This window comes from Humulus lupulus, chromosome 5, assembly GCF_963169125.1.
Source record: "Humulus lupulus chromosome 5, drHumLupu1.1, whole genome shotgun sequence".
In the NCBI taxonomy this organism is placed as follows: domain Eukaryota; kingdom Viridiplantae; phylum Streptophyta; class Magnoliopsida; order Rosales; family Cannabaceae; genus Humulus; species Humulus lupulus.
In genome coordinates this window covers 229,430,199-229,455,757 of record NC_084797.1, presented here as the reverse complement: position 1 = coordinate 229,455,757, position 25,559 = coordinate 229,430,199, and the positions used below count along the sequence as shown (strand labels likewise).

The 25,559-nt window shown below is 33.6% G+C and overlaps 1 protein-coding gene and 1 long non-coding RNA gene across 2 annotated transcripts; both read left to right on the top strand.

Annotated features, from left to right (window-relative positions):
• Positions 1-4,370: 4,370 nt before the first annotated feature.
• On the top strand, positions 4,371-7,756 carry LOC133778320 (uncharacterized). Its single transcript, XR_009869082.1, has 2 exons — positions 4,371-4,735; positions 7,435-7,756. It is a non-coding gene; the product is annotated as an uncharacterized LOC133778320 (long non-coding RNA).
• Positions 7,757-9,076: 1,320 nt separating this feature from the next.
• LOC133778319 (extradiol ring-cleavage dioxygenase-like) lies at positions 9,077-10,664 on the top strand. The gene is made up of 2 exons (XM_062218208.1): positions 9,077-9,365; positions 9,842-10,664. Exons 1-2 carry the CDS (start codon positions 9,129-9,131, stop codon positions 10,433-10,435), a joined length of 831 nt encoding a protein of 276 aa, XP_062074192.1. The 5' UTR covers positions 9,077-9,128; the 3' UTR covers positions 10,436-10,664.
• Positions 10,665-25,559: the final 14,895 nt, after the last annotated feature.

Below are 25,559 nucleotides of genomic sequence, written 5' to 3'. Positions count from 1 at the left end.
TAGCCCGATACCTGAACCAGATTCACCAGCCTCTCTACCTGATCTTGAGCCTTTAGTATCACCTCCATCCATTCCCATTTTGCCTACTCACTCTATGGTGACTCATGGAAAAGCAGGAATTTTTAAGCCTCGTATTTTGCTTGATAGTGTCACTTCTTCTTTGGACTTTCAGGAGCCTTCTTCTGTCCAGGATGCTCTTCACCATGAGGGGTGGAATAATGCCATGAACACTGAAATTGCAACACTGAAGAGGAATAAAACTTGGTCCTTGGTACCCCCTTCACCTGATTACAATGTTGTTGGGAACAAGTGGGTCTACAAACTTAAAAGAAATGCTGATGGTTCCTTTCAACGGTATAGGGCCCGCCTTGTCGCCAAGGGGTTTCACTAAAGACCAGGGATGGATTTTGGTGAAACTTTCAGTCCGGTCATCAAACCCTCTACAGTGCGTGTTGTCTTGACTATAGCTGTTGCCAATAACTGGGATATTACGCAGCATCTTGGATGAGGATGTTTACATGGTTCAACCTCAAGGCTTTGAGGATCCAACCAAACCTCATCATGTGTGCAAGTTGGAGAAGTCAATCTATGGTTTGAAGCAGGCCCCAAGGGCCTGGTATGATCAACTCAAGACAACCCTGTTGCAATGGGGATTTGAGAATTCTAAGGCAAACTCTTCCTTCTTCATGTTGAAGCATCCTGATTTTGTTCTTATGGTACTCATCTATGTTGATGACATAGTCATCACAGGAAGCAAGTCTACTAAGTTAGAACAGTTCATAAGTCGATTAAACAAGACTTTTTCACTCAAAGATTTGGGGGCATTGCACTACTTCTTAGGGATAGAAGTATTCAGAGATGAGACTGGTTTGTACTTATCTCAAGGAAAGTATATCACTGAATTGTTACAGAGAATCATCATGAGCAACATGAAACCAAGTCCAACACCAATGACAGTTAGCAAGCCTATGTCTATTCATGATGGTGAGCCTATGGCAGAACCTTCACACTACATGAGTGTGATAGGAGCACTTCAATATCTTAGCCACACAAGACCAGATATTTCATTTGCAGTCAACAAAATTAGTCAATTTTTGAAATGTCCTACAACAGTCCATTGGAGTGCAACCAAGAGAGTGCTAAGGTACCTGAAAGGCACTCTGAACCATGGTTTACACATTTCTCCAAGTGACAGACTCTCTCTTACTGGATTCTCAGATATGGATTGGGCATGTTGCCCAGATGATCGACGGTCTGTAGCAGGCTATTGTGTCTTCCTTGGAGATTCACTCATTTCATGGTCTTCCAAAAAGCAAACTGTTGTAGCAAGGTCCAGTACTGAGTTAGAGTACAGGGCCTTGGCTCAACTAGCAGCTGAACTTTCTTGGCTGCAAGAACTACTTAAAGAAATGAAACTCAAGCTTCCAGTTGCCCCTGTGATTTGGTGTGACAACGTGAGTGCTAGTGCTCTCGATGCAAACCCAGTATATCATGCCAAGGCAAACATATCAAATTGGATGTGCAATTTGTAAGGGACAAAGTACTTCAGAAACAGCTTGAAATTAGATATATCCCCTAACACGATCAGGTTGCAGACTGCTTGACAAAAGGCCTGACACACTCACGATTCCAGTTCCTAGTTGACAAACTCGGTGTGATGAAGTCACCCTCTTGCTTGAGGGGTGGTGTTACAGAGTATAATATGCAGGGGTATTTTTAGTCACTGAAATGTGCACCCAAAGTTGTTGGAGATTTGTGCAATCCCGAGGCAATCATTACCAGCTGTCACCCTCAGTACCATTTGCATTGTTTTTAGCAATATTCTCTTTTTTGTTATAATTGTGTACATACGTGTAAGGCTGTGATTGCATTGTAATATTTCGTCTGTTTTGGCTATAAATGAGAAACTATTCATCAGCATCAATTGAGCTGATCATTTTCATTTTCTATATTCTTTCTAAAACTTGACTGAATAATCATTGCATTTTCTTTTGGTTGTTTTCTGGATATAACTAAACACTATTTGGATAATCTTTGTAGTATTTGATTGTTGGACAGATCTCAAAGGCACACTACTACAATTTGGACATCAGCCATCGGCCATGAGAGGTCGGTTGTGCTTAAACTGACTTAACACATGTTCATAAGTCGGTTTATACAGAACCGACTTATCATGTATGTCAAAGGTAAGCATGGGGCGTTGGTTGCGCGAGAACCGACCTCCCATGCTTGTAGGAGACATAATAGGCCGGTTCATGCAAAACTGACCTACCATGTTGTCATGGTAGGTTAGTTTTGTGTGGACCGACCTACCATAACCTACCTTGTTGACATGGTAGGTCGCTACTATGTGAACCGACTTATCATGTAACATTATAAGAATTTTAAAATGTATTAATTTATTTGAACTATAAAAATATATATGTAAGCTATTAGTGTATGAAATAAATGTAAGAAATTTATATTTATTAATATTACATTATAATATTTTGAAGTATAAATAAATAAATGAATTAAATTAAATTAATATATTTTAAAATTTTAATAATGTAAAAATAAATTAGAGTATCTTTAACAATATATTTGTATAATGACATAGAATCGAATTAATATGTCATTTAAAAAATTGTTTAAGACACTATTCTTTTATCAAATTATTATTTATTTATTTTAAATTGTAAATGTTATTAAATTAAAATATTTTTTTATTTATAAAATATAATTATAATGTAATATTAACAAATATAAATTTTACATTATTTGAATTTTAAATATATTAGTTTATTTAAACAATACATATATATATAATTATTTCAGTATGAAATAAGTATAAAACAATATACTTATTAATATTACATATATTATAATTTTTGAAATATAAATAAATTAATAAATCATTTGTAATTAAAACAAATTAATTTAATTTTTTATAAACAAGAAAATATTTTAATTTAATAGTATTTATAATTTAAAATAAAAAAACTCTATAAATTAATTTAGAGTATCTCTTTAATTATTTTTTAGATGACATGGTAAGCTAGTTATGTGGGAAATGACTTCTCATGTGACATGATAGGTCGGTTTTGTAGAACCGACCTATCATGTTATTATAAAAATACATTATTAAAGATACTCTAATTTGTTTTATATTATTGAAATTTTAAAATATATTAATTCATTTAAACAGTACATATATATAATTTATTTGGGTATGAAATAAGTATAAAAAAATATATACTTATTAATATTACATATATTATCATTTTTGAAATATAAATAAATTAATAAATTATTTGTAATTAAAAAAATTAATTTCATTTTTATAAACAAGAAAATATTTTAATTTAATAATATTTAAAATTTAAAATAAAAAACTTTATAAAATAATTTAGAGTATCTCTTTAATAATTTTTTAGATGACATGGTAAGTCAGTTGTGTGGAAAATGACTTCTCATGTAACATGGTAGGTCAGTTGTGTAGAACTGACCTACCATGTCATTATAAAAATACATTATTAAAGATACTCTAATTTGTTTTATATTATTAAAATTTTAAAATATATTAATTTATTTAAACAATACATATATATATTTTATTTGGGTATGAAATAAGTATTAAAAAATATATACTTATTAATATTACATATATTATTATTTTTGAAATATAAATAAATTAATAAATTATTTGTAATTAAAAAAATTAATTTCATTTTTATAAATAAGAAAATATTTTATTTTAATTTAATTGTATTTACAATTTAAAAATAAAAAACTTCATAAAATAATTTAGAGTATCTCTTTAATAATTTTTTAGATGACATGATATGTCGGTTGTGTGAGAAATGATTTATCATGTGACATGATAGGTCTGTTGTGTAGAACCGACTTACCATGTCATTATAAAAATATATTATTAAAGATAATCTAATTTGTTTTCGTATTATTGGAATTTCAAAATATTAATTAATTAATTGTAATAAAAAAAATTCAGCAAAAACATATTGTTTTCTGTTTTTTGTTTTCAAAATTTTGTTATCAGAAATGAGAACAAAAAACTGCTTTTGTAGTTTTCAAAAAACAAGGGTTGTTTGGTTAATGTTTTATGAAAATAATTTTTTTAGTTTTATTTTTTTTAAATCTTAAATAAAAAATTAACAAATATATTTACAAAGAGAAAATTATTTTAAAAGTTTGTAATAAATACTGATATAAAATAATTTATAATAAAAAATGATAAAAAATAAAAAATAAGAAAGTTAGGAAAGAAAATTTTAACACAATAGAAAATAACTTTTTGTTTTATTCTCAAAATTTTCTATTTTTTTTAACTTTGTTTTTAAAAATTATTTTATGAAAATAATGACAAACACTCGAACTTCTCCCATCTCTGTTCTCTTCTTTCCCCCCGCTCTCTCACACACACTCGTCTCTGGGAATCTAGTTGACCGCCTTCCGCTGTTCAAGGAGCCACATGCGACACGCTACAGGGAAGGCCGACCACCAGAACCCCTTTCTCCCTGTTCTCGCCTACAGACGCGCCGTCCTCCGCCGCAGGTTGCTTATCGAAGTCATGCTCCTTCGCGAGATTCAAGGATTTTTTTGCCCACCTCCGTCTTGCATTCAAGGAGCTACCTTCATCTTGCATTCCGGCCATCTTCTACTCAGACTTGCGAAAGATGGATTGAGCACTATCACAATAATGTGAACAGAGTGACAAGTTTCTCTTTTTGTAGAGGTTGGTCTTTCCTAGAGATAAACTTATTTATTTGTTTTTGTTTTGTATTGTAAACTTTAAATTTTTACAAGTTTTGTTTCATTGGTGTATGAATTTAGGTATGAATATGTATAAATTAGATTTGAACTTTTAGTTTACGTATTTCTCTCAATATAAATGAAGTATATAGGTATTAAAAAAGAAATAAATCTCATTTGGCGTATAATAAAGAAGTAGTGAACACTGCATTCAAAAGTTGATCTCAGCTGTTTGAAATTCCTAAAGTAAACTAATCTATGGAGTCAATGTTTTCAAGATGAGCCCATTTGCAGGTTTCCTCTCATTTTCCATTCATTGCCCCTGTTTTGCATCATAAGTGATATCCAAAGCAAAGAAAAAAAATTAATAACTAAAGGATTTTTGTTTAAGCAAAAGATGTTAGAGCTATATTTGTGTATTTATATTAATTTGTATATTGTCATTAGATCTTTGCTTAGTTGTTTAATGATTGAGTGGACATGGCCAGTGGTTTCTAAGTGTATTATAGCATTGATTAAGTCATTTGAGTTTCCTCAAAATTTCGTTGCATGCCACCTGTTTGAGGGAAAGTTTGAGTTAACATCATTTGCTTGGAATTGCTTGTTTATCGTTATTTTGTTCTCTCTCGAATAGAGGTTTCAGTCTGTTGGAACTGCTTGTTTATTGTGTCACGATGTTTTATTTGATCATTGCTTGGATTTTTTTAAGAAATTGTTGTGTACTTTACATTAGAAACAAATCCTCGACAATATCTTGTCACATTTCATTCTGCAAAGTCAAAATTGATATCATTATGTTTGAGTTCTCATACATGACTAATTACTGTTTCAATATGTTTGGACTTCTTAGTGTTTTCTTAAACTTGATTCTTTGTTGCACACTTATATTCTTTAGTTAAAGTAGAAGTTCATTTACATTTATAAAATGTTTACTACAGTTTGTGCATATTTAAAGTTCCTTGGCAAACCATCTGTTTGATAGAAGTTTTGGGTTAAAGTCATTTTCTTATTATCTTGTCATTCTCCATTCCTGACAAAGGCAATATATCTACTACTTATATAAGAAATGGAGAATATTTCGGCCTTATTTTTCTGCCTCAATTATCATCATTGGCAAAAGAAATATAAAGAATTAACACAATGAATTTCCTTTCCTTTGAGTTATGTAAATGCATAGATGAAACATATATTTAAAGAGCTCTACAACTTTATTAAATTTTCTTTTATGTGTCTTCATAACTGATTGATAAAGAACTATTCGTACCCACATATTCTATGTTTGTTGCTATGTTTATGGTTTGCTCATATTTTTTTATCTGTATTGTTTCGTGAGTAGCAATGTCTTATGTGTTATTCTTTGTTTCTTTGATACATGCTATATATATGTGTGTGTGTATGTATATTATATTGTTAGTATTCATTATGCAACTATGCCAGGAATTTGCTGATCTTATGTTTAACCTTAACAAATTTATGTGCTCAACTCTGGACAACAATTTATTATGTGTTGCATTGACTTAATTAAAAGAGAAATTGGGTTTGTTCATCCAATGCCAATATTTTGTCCTTGGTTTGTAGGATGCTTAGGAGGTTGATCTCGCTGGATGAGAATTCATGAGATTAATCAATAATATGGAAACCTAAATCTGTAACGCTAAAATCTTTTTAAAATTTTCAACTTTACAGATTAATCACAATACATTTAAGATTTTTTTGAATGTTTTTGAAGCAATAGGGATGTTGGTGGAGATGGGTAATTGTTGACTGGTAGAGTTAAATTCAGTGCATATTGTAATTGTTGTCCGAGTATTTATCTTGTAATTAATTTGTTGTTGTGAGATTTTTAAGCAGTCATTTGATTGTGAAATGCAATGTTATTGAAGGGAAAGGGATACGCTACAAGAATCATGAGTTTTGCAAGGGATTGCAAATGTTGTTTGACTTTGATTCACTTTAATATTATACTAATCTGATCCTTCTTTCTCTCTGTCATTATATATACGTATATATGTTGTAGACAAATAACTTAATTTCTTAATTTTTATATATACATACTATGTTTAATTTTTTTTGTTAAAACTATTGAGCTTTTATTGTTTTAATTTTTTTCGGATCCCCTGCTGTAGCAAGTCCAAAAACTTGTTTATTTTTAATTTCTTAAATTCCAGTGGTTTTTTTGCTCTAACATGTGTATTTAAATAATTTTAAGATGCTACAAAAGAATTTTTCTAGAAAGTTGCATGAAACTCATTTTTGGCATACAATCTGAATTTTTTTAGATATGTTGAATTTCAAGAAATCTTGCCATATTCTTTTGATTTTTGAGTGGTTTGTTTGCTTTAACAAGTGTATTTAAATGGTATTAAGATGCCACAACATAAATATTTCAAAAACTTTGCATGAAACTCATATTTGGCATTCAATCTGATTTTTTTAAGTTTATTATGCTGAAACATGAAAACTTGCCATATTTTTTTTTAGATTTTTGAGTTTTTAGTAGTGTCTTTGCTCTAACAAGTGTATTTAAATGATTTTAAGATGCCACAACAAAAATGTTTCAAATTTTTTGCATGAAACTCATTTTTTGCATTCAATCTTTTTTTTTTTTTAAAATTTATTATGAATTTTAAGTGATAAGATTACTGCTTTGTATATTGATCATGAATTCTTCTAGCTTCTTAGGAATGTGAGTTATCAATGACACAACAAAGAATAATGTTGGCGCCTATCGGAGTGCCTGTGGTGATCATGAAGTCCGTTGCTCTGCTTCTTATGGTTGGAGTTGGGTATTTGTATTATGAGTTATATACGTAAATTTGCATAGATCTGAGTGTCTATATTTGTGTTATATATATATATTGAATATTGTAAAATTGTACAAATTTAAGTTTGATTTTTCACATATCTGAAGATTGTAAATTTATTGATATATATTGGTGATGTTAAATATATTTTTTTATTTGTGACTTTAGTAATTTTGATATTGGTTCTATTTTATTTGGTACTCGATTTCAATAGTGTGAGGGTTCTATAAGTTAATATGAAAAAATACAGGTTAATATGAAGAAAAAAAATAGAATACCACAAGTCGGTTGGACAACCGACCTACCATGTTGTACACTATAGGTCGGTTATACAGCTGACCTACCATGTTGTACACCATAAGTCGGTTGTACAACCGACCTACCATGTTTTACACCATAGGTCAGTTTGGCGCCAATCGACCTACCATGTGTCTACATGGTAAGTCATTGCATGAGAGGTCAGTTCCAAAACGGCTTATGAACGTTTATAGGTCGGTTTTTAACCGACTTCTCATGCAATTTTTGTAGTAGTGACGCATTTGAAGAACTTGAGAAAGCAGCAGCTAAAGCTTGATCACTCATCACAAGATTAGAATTAAAATACTTGTTTCTGTAATTTGGTGCAAAATTGAAACCCTCTTGGGTGGTGGCACTTTGTTTAATTAAGCATTATGCTTCAAATCATAATTGAAACAAATCATAATTCACACAACTTTTATATACAATTATAATGCAATGTGATTTCCTAATGAATAATTTCTTTTTCTATTGATAAATAAATATTTATTAATTTGAGTGGTGTTTTACATTTTACAAACTTCTATTTGCATGATTATAAATAAATAATTAAAAATTAGTCTGATGGATAGATAATGACACTTCACCGTTAAATTGTCTTATGATCGTTTCATTTTACTTTATTATTATTATAAATAATAAAAAAAATCATGAAATTATAAATTCTCATACATTTTTATATGGCTTTAAAAAAAATGTGATTTGGCACAAATTATCTAAAATAATAATAATAATAATTTATAATGGCCTAATTTTTTTAATTTACATGAATCATATTCTAAAATAATAAAAGAAACTTTAACAATAAAGTTAAAAAAATCGACAAGTATATGTACATTAAATATAAATATGTGTCTTGTATGGGATTTATTTATCATTTCCATTAATTGGAGTAGAAATAATATAATTAAAGAAATTACACTATATAAATAAATAAATAAATAAAGGTAGAAAAACGCGTGAGGTGCATTGCAAGTCAATTTTGGTGTGTGACCTAATCGTCATCTCATACCATATCAACATAACATTTAATTTTTAAATTGCTGAGATTTTTCTTCTATTTTCTTTTTTTAATAATTTTTAATTATTATACCCTTGTAGAATATGGAAAAAAAAATCTATACTATATATATATATTTGTACATTATTAGTTAAACACGTGCTCATCAATCAAAAGTCAAAACCAACTCAATTATTATTAGAATTAAAACATCATTCGCACTAATTAAGAAAATACAATCACAAAACAAAAAACACAATCATCTCAATATCAATATGATGAAAGAAACGTTCTTCATCTCCCACGGATCACCAACTCTGTCCATCGACGACAGCCTTCCGGCGAGGCAGTTTCTGCAGTCATGGAAGGAGAGCGTCTTCCCCACCACACCCACTTCCATTCTGGTCATATCAGCCCACTGGGAGACCTCTGTTCCCACCCTCAACTTTCTCCACCACCGCCCCAACGACACCATCTATGACTTCTATGGCTTTCCTCAGTCCATGTACCAGGTCACCTCACCAAACCAGTCATTTTATATATATATATGTTCTCAACTCAATCTTTGATCTGATTTTGTTGCCTTTTTATTATATATTATCATTTTTATGGTCTATTAGGGAGAGAATTAACCTGGGCTGACTCTATTCTCAATGACTCAATCTCTGATCTGATTTTGCTTTACTTTTTATTTGGTCATCTCAGCTCAATGTATTATAAAGAAAAATAAGTTGCTGTTGCAGTTTGGAGAGGAGATTTGTTGTAGTAAATTCATAAAATAAAGAAATTGATATAACACAATTGAATAAGTTAAAGAAATTTTAAATGAGTGTTATGTGTAAAAGGGTCATCATGGTTAACTCATTAATTCTTCTTCCCCTGAAGAAAAGTTGTCATTTTTATGGTTTATCGGATAGAGAACCAACCTGGGTAGACTCTATTTTCAGAATCCCTCATCTGATCTTGTCAACTTTTCTCATCATCTCAGCTCAAGTATCCAGCTCCAGGGGCACCACAACTAGCCAAGAGAGTAAAAGAGCTTCTTTTGGCATCAGGGCCAACAAAACGAGTCGACGAAGACACCAAACGAGGGCTGGACCACGGGGCATGGGTTCCCCTAATGCTAATGTACCCGGACGCCCAAATCCCAGTGTGCCAGCTCTCAGTGCAGCCACACAAGGACGCCGCGTATCACTACAACATGGGCAAGGCATTGGCTCCTCTCAAGGACGAAGGTGTTCTCATCATTGGCTCAGGAAGTGCCACTCACAACTTGAGAGCCCTTAGGCCCCAGGTGGATACTGTGGTTCCTTGGGCGTTGGAGTTCGATACATGGCTCAAAGATGCGTTGCTTCAAGGAAGGTATGAGGATGTGATAAAGTATGAGGAGAAGGCTCCCCATGCCAAAACGGCCCACCCTCGGCCTGAGCATTTCTACCCTTTGCATGTGGCCATGGGCGCAGCTGGTGATGATGCCAAGGCCAAGCTCATACACCATAGCTGGAGCCTTGGTTCCCTTTCTTATGCCTCCTACCAGTTCACTACTCCAACTCCAACTCCAACTCCAACTCCAGCTCCCTAGAATTATGTCACTTTACCTTTTATTTATTTGTTTTGTTGTAGTAAATTCATATAATAAAGTAAATTGAATACAGAATTGAATTATAAGTTAGTTGTGAAGGGTGATTTATTGTTACACAATCAATCCCAAACACTCAACTTATCCTCTCTTTGTATGGAATGGCTATACATAGCATGTAAAAGGATTTTTACAATCACTATATAATGATTCATTCTTTTGTCTTTGTTGACTTCGAATGAGCGGTTACCAAAAACTGGTGGGCATTATGGATATATGTATGGGAGATGAAATAAGTAATGGAAGGGAGGGAGAGTTGACTACTCTTTGACCCCTTCAAATCAGTAGAAAGGATTGATAATGCAGCATACCCTCTAGGCAGAAACCAGAAGGGATCTGTAATTGATCATCAAACCAGAAAAAGTCCTCAATGTAAGACAGAAACCAACTGATGGAACGTGCTCCTTAGAAGTCCTAATTCAGTGGAAGGATTTACTCGACTGTGACAGTACTTGGGAGGATTATGAGCTATTATTGGACACCCAATTTCTGGAGTTTCACCTCAAGGACAAGGTGAAAATGTGGCAGGGATATTGTTAAGACCCCAGGTTAGGCTTACTTAGTCTAGGCAGTCAAGACCTATCTAGGTGTGGCAGAATGGTATTTTATGAAGTTCATTGGATGAGTTAAACTTTTTTAATGTTTTGTCTTTTCTCTTGTATCCTATTGGAGGGTTAGTTAGTTGGGATGTTAGTTGTAGCCTATAAATAGTAGCCTTATTAGCTAAATGAGAATATTCATTATTCAGATTGTAATGGTGATTTTAGAGAAGAATTTCCCTGTGGAGTTTCCCAGCTTTCTCCAAAAACTTGGGTGGTTCATTCTTTTTCTGAGCTGTGTACTAGTGTCTATTAAATGTATTTGTTATTTTTAACAAAAGTATAATCAGGCGATTCTCTAATTGCTCTTCTAATTGCTCTTTAAGATTACACAATTGAATTATAAGTTAGTTGTAAATTGATTACTCAATTTTCTTAGTAACCAACAAATTAGATTAGGACAAGAAAAAAAAAAAGAAATTGTAAGTTTAAAGAGACAATTAAATAAATATGCATATTATTTGTTTTGTCTTGCAATTTTCAAAATATAATTTTTGTATTATAATTATAAAATTAATCCATGCAGATATTATCATAAACCTTTAAAAACTTCATCAATTAAAAAATTATAGTTTTTTCATATGATAATGTTTTGTTCAATTGAATATGTAGATTTGTAAAAATAAATGTAGTATATTTTTTTGTGTGATATTATAGGAAATGACCCAAAATAAAAGCATCAATAAGTTAATATCCTCATTTTAAAAATTGTAGAGAAATGACAATTTTACATTGTTGATTACCTAAATTGCTCTTTTTTATAATTTATTTATTTATTTAGGATTGTATGACTTTAATATAGTAGTATATGTATATTAGTTTTTATTTTAAAGTTTATTGATTTTTTAAGTTTTTTATAGGTTGTTGGTATATTATTTTCTAATTATTAGTGTATATGTTTATTGTGGTATAGTATATAATTTTTTTTTGTGATATTTAGTTTCTATTTTATTATACATAGCGGTAGTATATAATTTTGTATCATGGTATATACATTTTAATGGTAGTATATAACTTTGTTAGTATAGTATATACATTTTTTAGTAATAATTTTGTAAGTTTTGATGGTATATTATTTTTCAACTCAGTATATATATTTTGTGGTATGGTATAACATTCAATAACCCATAAAAAATGAAAAAAAAATCAAAATAATTTTAAAATAAAAACTAATTATACAAAACTAATATATATATATACCATAATATTAAAATATTTAGAATAAAATAGTAATTTGTTAAATGACATATTTGATAATATGTGATATTAAAGAGATGATTATGCTATTTTACTATAAAATTAAAAGCATAGACATATACTTACTTTCACATACCATTAAGGGTCATTTTGCACCATACCTTTTTTGTTTTTTTTTTATTGTTTTTGAGTTTATATTATTTACTCACATTCCTGGCTCGTCACTGATATTAGCTGATTTTAGATAATAATGTGTATTATATTATTAGTATTTGCCATCCTTAATACTTAATCATGCTATATTTAGTTTAATTTTTGTAAGTATAACATGTTGATTTTTTTATTTTAATTTTTATTAAGGTAAGATCCAGTACTTTATCTGTAAAAAAAAATTATAAGTTAATAAAGTAGTATAGGAGTAAAACTATTTTTATAGGTTAGGGTTGTGCAAGGGAAATTTGATAAATCATGCTTATATTAGCTTAATAATTAAAATTTGAACCAAAGTTAACCACCATATGATATCAATGCTCATCTTTCATTTAATACCAAAAATACCCCTCTCATAACACCTTTCCTCTCTATTCTCCCTCTTCCTCTCTACCTCTCTTCACCATACATTCTCTCTCACTCTCTCTTCACCATACGTTTTACACACAAGATTTTTATACTAAAATCTTGCAAGAAAGATACACATTCGGACATTGTGGATTGTTTGAGGAGAAACACCAAGCTTTGTGTTATTTTTGCTCATAGTGAAGAGATTAAATGGGTAAGTGATTTTCTTTAATTCTTGTTGTTGTTGGTTGCTTTTATGATTCATAATGCTGTTTAGATGTTGGATCTATAGTTTGTTGGTATTTTTTGCTGTTTTTTTGGGTGAAAATCGTGTTATGTGAAAATCTGCGTTTTCTTGGGTTCCCTGAGTTTTTTCTAAATGCCCGATAGTGTCCGATAGAGGCCCGATTTGGGCACGATAGTTGTTGAGTTTCAAGGTTAGGGATGAAGTTCCGATGGCAACCCGATGGTTGCCCGATAGTTTTGGTTACCCGATGGTCATAAAGGTCCGATGGCTACCCGATGGTTGCCCGATTATTATTTTAAATCTATACACCCTTTTAAGTACGATAATGGATCGATAGTAGTCCGATATATGCCCGATTGTTATTATTAAGTTACTGCGGACCTAATAGTACGATGGTACACGATGTTACCTGATACTTGCCCGATATTAGTGTTTTAAGTGATCAAAAACATAAATAAAACTTTGCCCGATACCGCCCGATATGGGCCGATACTAGTACGATGCCAAAACATTTGAACTAAATTTCGACATTTTGTTGCCATTTACTGAATTTTTTTTTCTTTGTACATGATAGGGTCAACTTTGTTCGCGCACTTAATGTCTAATGGTGTTTGGGAGCGTGAAGGTAGAGATTGGGTTTTTAATGGAGCTGAAAATTTAACGTTCGAGTTGGAGAAGGACATAACTTACTCACAACTTGTTGAACTTTTGTACTCAGAGCTGGAGGTTGACAAAGTGCAGTATGACCTGAAATTAGAAGTGAATTATAAGTACATGAAAGGGTTAATGTATCGGCCTGAACTTATAAGGAATGACAAGGGTGTAAGCTTATATTTGTCAATGCTTTTGAAGAAGCCAGATGAATTTGTTCCCCTTTTTGTGACTTTGGTGGAGAAGAATATCATTGTTGATCGTAATCCTCCACCAAGTACTGTTAAGGATACTCGTAGTGAGGTTGGGACTTATGTTCCAGAAACAAATCCGGAGGTGCTGGTAGCCACTGCTGTACCTGAATCAAACCCTTTCATACCGACAGTTGATCATGTAGCACAAATGCCATTTCATGATGATTTTCCTGATTGTCCTGACCCTGAAAATGATTTTGAGGGCAATGACGATTTTCTTGATTATCCCGAACCTGATGCTGATTTTGATTGCAATGAAGATGTAAGAGACAACCAAGAAACAGAGGTCCGTTCTCAAGCTTTGAGCCTGAGTCCACTGTCGTACCAAATACCGAGGCAAACAACATGTAGAAGTAGACCCTGTAGAGAAGATCGCCAAACACCTGGTACTAGTAGTAGTCGTCCAGACGGAACAAATGATGCTAGAGAATTTAGTGATCCACTATCTTCTTCGACATATTATAGTAAATTCAAAGCTCAGATGTTTACAAGAGAAGACATTGAGGATAATAGTCACTATATATCTATGGGTGGCACATCGGGCGGGGAGATTCATTTAGGAAAGTTTTTCAGAGACAAGGAACATTTAAAGAAGGTTGCTGGCTTGTTTGCAATGAAGAAGGGATTCGACTTTATAGTTAAGAAGTCTGGTACTGATGTTTGGTACATTACATGCAAGGATCCTGATTGTGGGTGGAGGTTAAGAGGGAAGAAGAAGCAACTTTCTAACATGTTCGAGGTGACAGCATTTGAAAATGTACACACATGTTCCCTCGATGTTCGAAAAAAAGATAACCGTCAAGCATCACCTTTGGTAGTTGCCGAATTGATCAAGGATAAATTCTCAGTTAACGGTTCAGATTATTTAGCCTCCAAAATAAGAGAAGATATGAAGAATTCTTTCGGGATCGAAATGAGTTATGAGAAGGCTTGGAGATGCAGAGAGAAAGCACTCCACATAGTTAGGGGTACGCCTGAAGCTTCATATTCGAAGTTACCTGGGTACTTGCACATGCTGCAGTTGAACAATCCCGATTCCATTACTGATTTCAAGGTAGACGAGGGTCGCTTCAAGTATTGCTTTTTTTCTCCGGGTGCTTGTAGGCGGGGATTCAAGTTTTGTCGACCTGTTATATGTATTGATGGGTCCTTCTTGAAAACTAGGTATGGTGGCCAAATGTTGTGTGTCGTGGCATTGGATTCAGACAGCCACATATTTCCGATTGCTTTCGCAATAGTTGACAGTGAGAACCACGACTCTTGGACCTATTTCATGAGGAAGTTGAAACAAGCGATTGGTGATGTCGAGAACTTAGCATTCGTATCGGATAGGCATCAAAGCATTGTTCATGCTTTGGAACTTGTCTTCCCTGATGCTCCCCATGGCGCTTACTACCACCACATTATTATGAACGTGGCTAGCAAGTTCAAGACTGATTGCTTCACGGATCATATTTACAGTTGTGCATACTCGTATAAGAAGACAGATTTTGAAAGAGAATTTGAGAAGATAAAAGAAATGGATGTTCGAGTTGCACTATATCTTGAGGGCATTGGATTTGAAAGATGGGTTCGTGCGTACTTTCTAGGGGACCGTTACAATGTAATGACAAGTAATTGGGCTGAAAGTTTCAACAGCAAAACTAAGGACGCAAGAGCCTTCCTGATCACTACTTTTGTTGAATTCATCAGGTTTACTATTCAAACATGGTTTGCTACTCGAAAGGAAAACGCTGAAAAGTGTAGCACGACTCTATCACCAGTTATGGAGGGGGACTTGTCATGTCAATTTGAGAAATCTCGGTTCTTAAGCGTCGACAGAGCTGGACCTTATACATTTAATGTCCACCCCGGAGGAACAGTTCAGAGCGGTGGTATAGTTGATTTGGAGGCACGAACATGCAGTTGCGGCCTATTCCAAATCATGAAGATTCCTTGTCCACATGCATGTGCTGCTGCTCAAGAACGAAATATTAGCATGTACGCATTGTGCTCTGAATATTACACAAGAGAGAGTTGGAAGAGCACATATGAGGGGACAATTATGCCAGTTGGTGATGAGGATGATTGGGAATTGCCTGAAGACATTAAGAACATCCAAGTTGGAGTACCGATTGAGAAGAAACCTGTAGGCCGACCGAAGAAGCAAAAGGTCGGATGAATTAGGAAAAATCGATATCCTTCTAATGGAGACAAGGTTGTGATACAACGATGTTGTAGCAAGTGTGGTGGTAAAGGGCACAACAAAGCGTCTTGCAAGTACCGAGGTTAAATTGTTTTGTTTGTATTCTAGTTGACCTATTATGTTTTATTTCTGCTTGAACTAGTAATATTTGTTATGTGCTGGATTTTGCAGGTTTTTTTTCTGTTTTTTTCTCCATTATGAAACTCTTAAATATGTAATAATCCAGTGTTGGTTCGATAGTGCACGATGCCGGTACGACAATGCACGATATTGTTTGTTGTATGATTATTTAAATGTATCTTACAATATGGTACGACGTTGCTCGATGTAGTACGATAGTTAATGTACGACATTAGGGTACGATAATGTACGATATTGGTCCAATAATGGTACGATGGTATGGTTTCAGTACAGTTTCGTGAAATTTGTGAGGCATGTGAGGGTACGATAGAGTACGATAGTGATCGACGATAGTACGATGCAAAGATTAAGCACATTAAAATGTAGTAATTACAAAAAGAGCAATCAAAAAAATTATACAATACAAAAAAATTAAGACCGTTCAACATAAGTTTTGGTAGAATAAGTCTACACACCACCTTTGCCTAAAAAGTTTCATATTATTGTCAGTTACATTATCAAATGGTAGTTGTAGAAGCTTATGTTCAATATGCTCAATTACGTAATATCCGCAATCGCCACTGCATTAGAAAATAAACAATAATTTAATAAATTTTTTAATTAAGAAATAATAATTAATATGTGATATTTAATAAAGTTCACCTGGATTTTGTTTGCGGTACGAATTCACGTGGAGTGAGTTTCCAATCGAAGGGTCTGACCTGGCTCTCTGATGCTGTCAACTGAGGCGCGAGTATAACGTCATGGTTCTCAAATAAACCGGACTGTCGCAAGACCGACGGGAAAATGGTACACCAGGCAACCATCAAGCTTATCAAATCGTTTTCGGAAATTGATCCAATACTGGAGTCAAAGATGTTGAGCATCCACCCATTCAGGTCTGCCTCTACAGCTACCCAATGCAATTGGTCTTTCAAGAAGAGGGCAAAATAAATGAACTCCTTGTTCTGCCAACTCGGTAAGAACTGGACTGCATCACCCCTAACTAGGTCCAATATACTGTCATCCCAACTAAATCTAGAGTAGTCAGAACCTAGAAAAGCGTCCCACCGAGCCTTCAATGATTCGGGAAAAATTGCAGGCATAACAACACATTTCTGAGGGTACACGTTAGGATAAAATTCTAGACGCCTCCTCATGAGATGGAATGCTGCATCTAAATGCTACATTAAAGGAAAATTAAGTCAGTAACCACATTATCGTACCAAAATAAATAAACAAAAAACTATCAGGCATGAATATAGTACCTATCGTACCCCAATCGTACCCCAATCGTACATGAATATAGTAACAAAATAACAACAATAAAACCTTCTATCGTACCCATATCGTGCTAATGTCGTACCATCATCGTACCTTTATGGCAAAAACTAGTATTATACAACATCGTACCCACTAGCGTCCCACTGTCGTACCATCATCGTACATTATCGTACGACCATCGTACCTATATCATCCCACTACAAATTCTAAAATCACAATGGTAATAGTAACTACTTAACAAATTATATCGTACCCCTATCGTGCTAATGTCGTACCACAATCGTACCATTGACATATAAACAGTTTATAATTTGACACTTATAATTATCGTACTACCATCGTACACCAATCGTACCTATATCGTACCACTACATATAGAAACATTTAAATAAATTTTCAACATTATTTAATTATGAAGTTATAGAAAACTTACAGAGTCAGAAAGCCATGTCCTCGGAGTATGCAGTTTCAGGAACCAAGCAGCATCGTGTGTCCCTGAGAAGCATTCCCTCGGATATTTATTCCCAATGGTGCCAAGCAACCACTTGTGAAAGGTCATAAGTAATTTACCATCAACAACCCTCAATGGATCCACATTCACTGCTGTCTTCGATTTCTTATTCCTTTTCCTCATTGCAGTGTACTCATCGAACCACCTAGGCCTCTTTCTTTCTCTCCTCTTCTCCGGTGCTGGTGGAGCTATGTTTAAGAATTGTACTTCAGAATCTTCAGTATCTCCGATTACAGTAATTTGCATATCCTCTGGTGTGCGAAAAATGTGATCATCTACATCATCAGGTCTGTAATCGTTAGGGAGAATGTCTTCATCTACAGGAGACTGAGGGCCTTCTTCAGTGGACTGAGGGTGTGGATCTGGAACTGGCCTACTAAGATCTTCCATCATTGTCATCAGCTTCTGCAATTGACCCAAAATCTCGGACTGACCTTTAATAAGGGCACTTTGTTGCCCTTCAACCTTTTCCAACCTGGCCAAAATCATAGAGTAGCCTGGTTGCTCAGCTTGGGAGGAGGTGCTGGCATGAGGTGTTGATGGGGGAACCTCAGGTGCCTCAGGTTGAGCTGGTGGAACCTCCTTAAAAATATTTGCTGCTTCTGCTTGCTCAGCTAACTTTTCAGCAAGCTTTTCAGCCTGGCTCTGTAAGGCTTCCTGTGTAGGCTGTCCATCGGGACCCACCTCTAGTTCCTCTAACCCCATGTCCACATACAATGGGGCTTCATTGTCTGTAAAGGTCCTCACATACTGTTCTTCAGCAGGTCGGGCACACAGGTAGGGGTATACTGTCAACTGCCACAAAAAACAATGCATATTTAGATTGGAAAGCAAAACAATATAAAAAATAAGTAATTGTCATCGGTGAAAAATGGTACACTATCGTACCCCAATCATACCCCAATCGTACCATATCGTACACATATCATGCAATTATCGTACCCATATCGTACCCATAACATAACAATATCGTACCCGTAAGTGAGAATTACTTGCTAACTATTGTACCATCATCGTACAACATCGTACCAATATCGTACCTCTACAACTACATCAATAAAGAATGCATATCGTACCCCCATCGGACCATCATCGTACCAAATCGTACCCCTTAGCCAGTTTTCAACCAGTTTGCAAAAAACCCCATAATCGTACTCAAATCGTACCCTATCGTATTCCTATCGTGCAGTACCCATAAAATTGCATATCTAGAAAAAAATATAGAACATTCAAAAGTAAAGTAAAAGCTCACCTTTTTGGCAAACAACTTAATAAGTTGCTCTTTATGTATCTCTACTTTCTCCTTGCTCTGCCAGTTGATCATTCTTGGAATGCCTTGGCCCAATCTCACAGCATAATCCTGACCCAACTCAATGATGGACTCAAAAGCCCAATACTGCAATGCTGCATCATACCCATAAATAGAGTACTTGGCCTCCTTCTGAGTCTTTCCTTTCTCAATCTTCTTCTGTAAATGCTTCTTCATTTCAACAAAGTCTTTTTGACAAGTTTGTAACAACTTCTGGTATGATATCTTCCCCCACGGGTACTGGAAAAAGAAGTCAACGTCGTCTACCATCTTCAGCATGTCAGTCCAAACCATCAACTTCTCCTCACGACCTTTCAAAACACCCTCAACTAATAAGCACAAACCCATCTTGTACACATCATCAACTATTTGACAACTTTCAAAAGTTCTGCGCAGTTGCCCTATGCTCACTGGGGAATGACCATTGAAGTACTCAAGAATCAACCAATCCGAAGTGGTCTTCGCTTTAATCTCAGCTTCAGACGGTCCGGCCTCAAAATTTAAACCAGTAACTAAAGCGAACTCCAATTGGCTAAATCTATATCTTTTTTTCCCAATGTAAAACTGGACTTCGTCAGTCTTCTCCCCTCTGAATTTGTGCAACAACAGCTGATGAACTAAGGCACCAGAAAAATTTAATGGTTCCGCCATGAAGAACTGTTTGAAAGGGGATTCCTTCACCCTATCCAATAAACCACACTGTATAAATTTTGCTTTAATCTTTGGAAAGTACCAACTGCCGCGCCAAGTGATACGTCCCGTAAAATGTTCCTCTACTGGAACTATCAGTTGTGGAGGTTTTAAGTTCTGCATAAAACAAATAAATACCCAATTAAATAGAATAACAAAAAAAAACATCAAATTTTATATTCTGCAATATACTATCGAGCAACTATCGGACACTATCGCACCATATCGGACACCAATGAAAAACTGGAACTATAACATTATAGTGCACAATCGTACCTCACATCGTACACCATCGGATTATAACAACACAACCATTTGTTCCCACTATCGGGCACACATCGTACCCAACATCGTACCCTATCGTACCTCCATCGTCAACCTCAAGTTATCAGAAAACACAAACCTATTGTACCAACGTCGAACCACTATCGTACACTCATCTTCAACCTGAAGTTATGAGAAACACAAATACTATCGTACCCCTATCGACCCACTATCGTACCCTATCGTACCTCTAAAAACCCAGAATTTTTTTTCAAAATTTTACGGTTTATCAGATTTCACACAGTCAAATTCAACAATACATACTATAACATTTTCCAATGGAAAAGAAATTGAAAAAAAACATACCCTAGACATTTTTGCGTAATGGGGTGTCGGTTTTTCTTCTCCGGTGAGGCTTGGTTTTTCTTCGTCTCCGGTGGGGGTTGGGGCTTGGTTTTTCTTCGTCTCCGGTGGGGGTTTTTCCGACAGTCGGGTGAGGGAGAGAGAAGCGTCGGGTGAGGGTGGGTGAGGGAGAGAGAGGCGTCGGGTGAGAGTAGTTATGTTGCTCGATGGTTTTGTGGGAGTGAAGAGTTTTGGGAGGGAACAGGAAATGGGCAGGGGAAAAGCCGAAAGGTACGGTTTTTTTTTAAAGTTTTTTATCACTATCGTGTACCATCGTGTACCATTGTACTATCGGGCAAGCATCGGGCACTTATCGGGTACCATCGTGTACAATCGTACTAATAGGTCCGCATTAACTTTATAACAACTATCAGGTATATATCGGACTACTATCGATCCATTATCGTACTTAAAAAGGGTGTGTAGATTGAAAATAATCGGGCAACCATTGGGTAGCCATCGAACCTTAATGACCATCGGGTAACCAAACATATCGGGCAAGCATCGGGTGGCCATCGGACCTCATCCCTAACCTTGAAACTCAACAACTATCGTTCCTGTATCGGGCCTCTATCGGACACTATCGGGCATTTAGAAAAAAACTCAAGGAACCCAAAAAAACGCAGATTTTCACAGACCACGATTTTCACCAAAAAAACAGCAAAAAATACTAACAAACTACAGATCCAACATCTAAACAACATTCTAAATCATAAAAACAACCAACAACAACAAGAATCAAAGAAAATCACTTACCCATGTGTATCTTTCTTGCAAGATTTTAGAGAGAAAAGGTATGGGATTTTGTTATGAGAGGGGTATTTTTGGTATTAAATGAAAGATGAGCATTTGTATCATATGGTGGTTAACTTTGGTTCAAATTTTAATTATTAAGCTAATGTAAGCATGATTTATCAAATTTCCCTTGTGCAAATGGTTGGTTGCCATCAAACATGTAGAGAGGTGTTTTTACAATTTTACTCATTAGTGGTTTAGGATTAGAATTTGGATGGGGTTGGGCTTGGGCTTGGGCTTGGGCTTGGGCCCAAAATAACTAAAAGAATAAGTGTTAAATTTGTAATCTAGTTCATTTTTTGTCATTTTCCCAAAAGTTTATAAGCTAGCAACCAAAATTTGTGGTCACCCCCTTTTCCTTTTCTTCACCACGGCAATAATGTCTTTGTTATGATCTTTACATCTTCAGTTTCTCACTGATATTAAGATAAGTGAAATTTTGTTCTGAAATATTTGTTATGCTATAATCTAGTTCATTATTGCCGTGGAATTGAACCTCAATTATATGCAAGAAATGGCATTTTTTAGTCGTCTCTTGTGGGAGAAGTATACTATGCATTATTCTAAGATATTGTATAATATGGTGGAGTTTTATTATTACAATATTTTTTTGGAAAATGCTTTGAATTTTTAAAATTAATTCCTTGAATCTGTCAATTGTTGTGTTGTATTAGGGATTGAGTTCTTATCCTTGAAGTTGTGTTGTTGAGCAGACACACATGTCTAAGGCACTTGAAGACCTTGCCAAAGCTTGATAACTTGTTAATGCAATTACAAGAATGTTAAAAATAATTCAAATAAAATCATTTGCATAGAAAACACTTCTATGATACTCTATCATTAAAAAAATTGATTATATCATCATTTCATTTTACATTTTTTTCCTTCATTTTTATTTTCTCTACTATATATAAAAAAAAATTCAAATCAATATTTTCATATTTCTTTTCACGTCACATCTTTTTTTTCTACATATCGTACTTTTTGTTTACGTTAGCGGTAACCTATTAGTATGTTATGAGTAATCAATTACTTATGTAATAAGTAATTGGTTATAATTAGGATAAATTATTTCATTTTTTTCCTTTTTTTTTGTCGTTCATTTTTTTTTCCATTTTTATTTTTTTTTCCATTTTTTTTATTTTCCTTCATTTTCTTTATTTTCATTTTAACATGTATATATTATATATTTAACATTACATAATTAATTAATTATATTATTATTTATTATATCATCAGAGTTTCTTTTTTCTCTTTGTTTTCGAATGACCATGAGTAGATAAAATAAGAAATGAGTGAAATAGAGACGATTTCTGGTGGTGGATAGGTGGTGGCCTTGGGGAGAGATTGCCATGGTTGAAAAAGAGATGGAAGTTTAATGAAAGGGATATTATTGTCGAAATTATACAAAATCACATATCGAACATAACCCAATTAGCTATAGACTACTATAATGACCAAACTATTTCTAAGACCTTAGACCATTAAAACTACTAGACATAACTATTATTTTGGAAACATACATAGGAAATAACATAACTTTATTTAAAACCCAAAATATTGTATAAAATACAAGATAATATAAAAATATAAAATGTGATAGATATGGTATGGAAGAGTATGGGATCCCATTATTTATAAAACATAAACTTTAATTTAAATGTTCAAAAAACTAAGTGCGGAATTACAAAAGAAACATAATTTAAAAGACTTAAAAATAACTTCATCATCGATAGTCACACAGTCCATTCATCCTTAACACACAAGTCAAGCTGCCATGAATCTTTCCGCCTTCCATAAATCATTTCCCTGCATCAAGCTAAAAAAAATAAAAGAATGAGCCTAACGCTCAACAAGGAAAATCCACTAACACATAAATCATAAACACAAGACGTTTATCATAAACATATACTATAAAACATATAACATATAGGACTCCAATATAATGACCATTAACTCATTGACATGGCATGTGATAAACCATCTAGGTCCTCTATCTACTAATCGAGGTAGGGTAGATCACATGGTAGTATATGATAACCCATCTAGGTCCTCTACTAGTCGAGGTGGTAAATCATAACTCTAACCCATGAAGTGATAAATAATCTTGAGGTTTGCTATCTAAGCAACTATAAGCCCCAATCGACATAAAAACATTGGGGTTTGCTAGCTAAGCAACTATAAGCCCCAAAGACTACAATACATATTCATACATAAATATACATATCATAACGTAAAACATTTAATAACATAAACATAAAGGCACATATAATCTATCCTATTTTCCTTACCAAAAGTCGGGATATTTGGGAACAAGAACAGGATTAGAACACTCTTATAAACCAACAGTAAAAATGGTGAGTTTCTAAAGAAAAAGTGATGAAAAGAACACTAAACCATCCAGGAAGAAACTTACCAAGACGAACCTTAAGTTTCAAGAAACTTAAATACCTATTCAAGAATCATAAACAAGAGTTAGGATTTCAATAAAAGAAAACTAAAGAACCATAAAGAACTGAACTAAGGAATAAGAATACCTTGAATGATCTTATGGATTGATCTAAACCTCAATACCGAAATCTCACTATATCTCACTTCCCAAGTGTTTAGAAAAGCTTAGAATGATAAAACTTTAACCCAAAACCCAAGTGTTTCTCTCTATAGTAACACTAGCAACATGGAGACTCTGAAGACTGCTTGAAGAATGAAGAAATTGCTGAGTACTAGGTCCTATTTCTAGAGTTCAAGGAGTGAAACTAACCCATTTTAATTTGAATAAATAAATTATTATAAAATGAAAAAGATTTGAATTTTCGTTCAGCAGATGCCCAAAACTTGGTCAAAATCGTTCAAAGGCAGGTCCAGGCGGTTAAGGGTATTTTTAAATTAAAAAACATCAACATTCAAAAATCATGCCTTGGAGCCGATATATTGTTGGGAAAAGCTTATATAGGTTCATTATTTATTTTCATGTATATCTAATATTAAACAAATTAATACGAGATAGCCTAAAACATATTTCTAAAATTGAATTCAAAGAGAAATAATGAATATAATACTTACATTATATGCAGCAGAATTAAAGAGTCCTTCCTTCAGTTTCTCTAACTCTTATATCCTCTCTGTCGCAGAGTATTATCAAGAAACTGAACCGATCTTCTATTTTCTTCACAATCTTCCAATGTATTCTTAGAACCACCTAGACTAGTGTGGGCAATTCTCAACACATGAGATAGATATAGAGAGAAGAAGAGAAAATAACAAAGAGGCTTAGAAAATGACTTGTGTTTAGAGAGAATATAAAACTATCAGAAAACTAGTGATTAAACTTATGTTTTGACTTCTCTCTAAGCACTCCTTTTATAGACTCAATTAGGATATTTAATTTAATTAAAAAATCAATAAAATAATAGTCATTTTGAAGCCCTAGGTCGAAATTATCATGGACTTTAGGCCCGTTAAATTTGCCATTTGATTATAAGCCCATTGAACTTAAAATCAATGCTTGTATTATTTTCTATTGATTTAATTAATTAAATAATTATTTAAATCCCTTATCAAATTAATTATTTATAATTTAAACCTTGATTTAAACTTATTTATTAATTTAGATACTAATTTATCTTAATTAATAAATCTGTCATAATTTCTCTTTTCTTCTCAAAATTACACAATTCTGTGAAACTATCCAAAATTGACATGGTCAACTTTGATAATTCTAATTGATAATTAAATCAATTAATTGAGACTATCTAGATGATTTTATCCAAGGTACAATGGGGACCATGGGCCTTTGAAATCAAGCTCCAATAAGTTATCATAAATCTAACAAATAAATTTACTAACTTATTAATTCATCGTGACTCCACTATAGACTCGGAATTGCACTCTTGAATTCATAGAACACTCTATAACAAATATAGATACACTATTAATTATCCATTGTTACAACCATAATTGTCACTCAATCCTCTATAGACGGTCTACAATGAGATAGGACT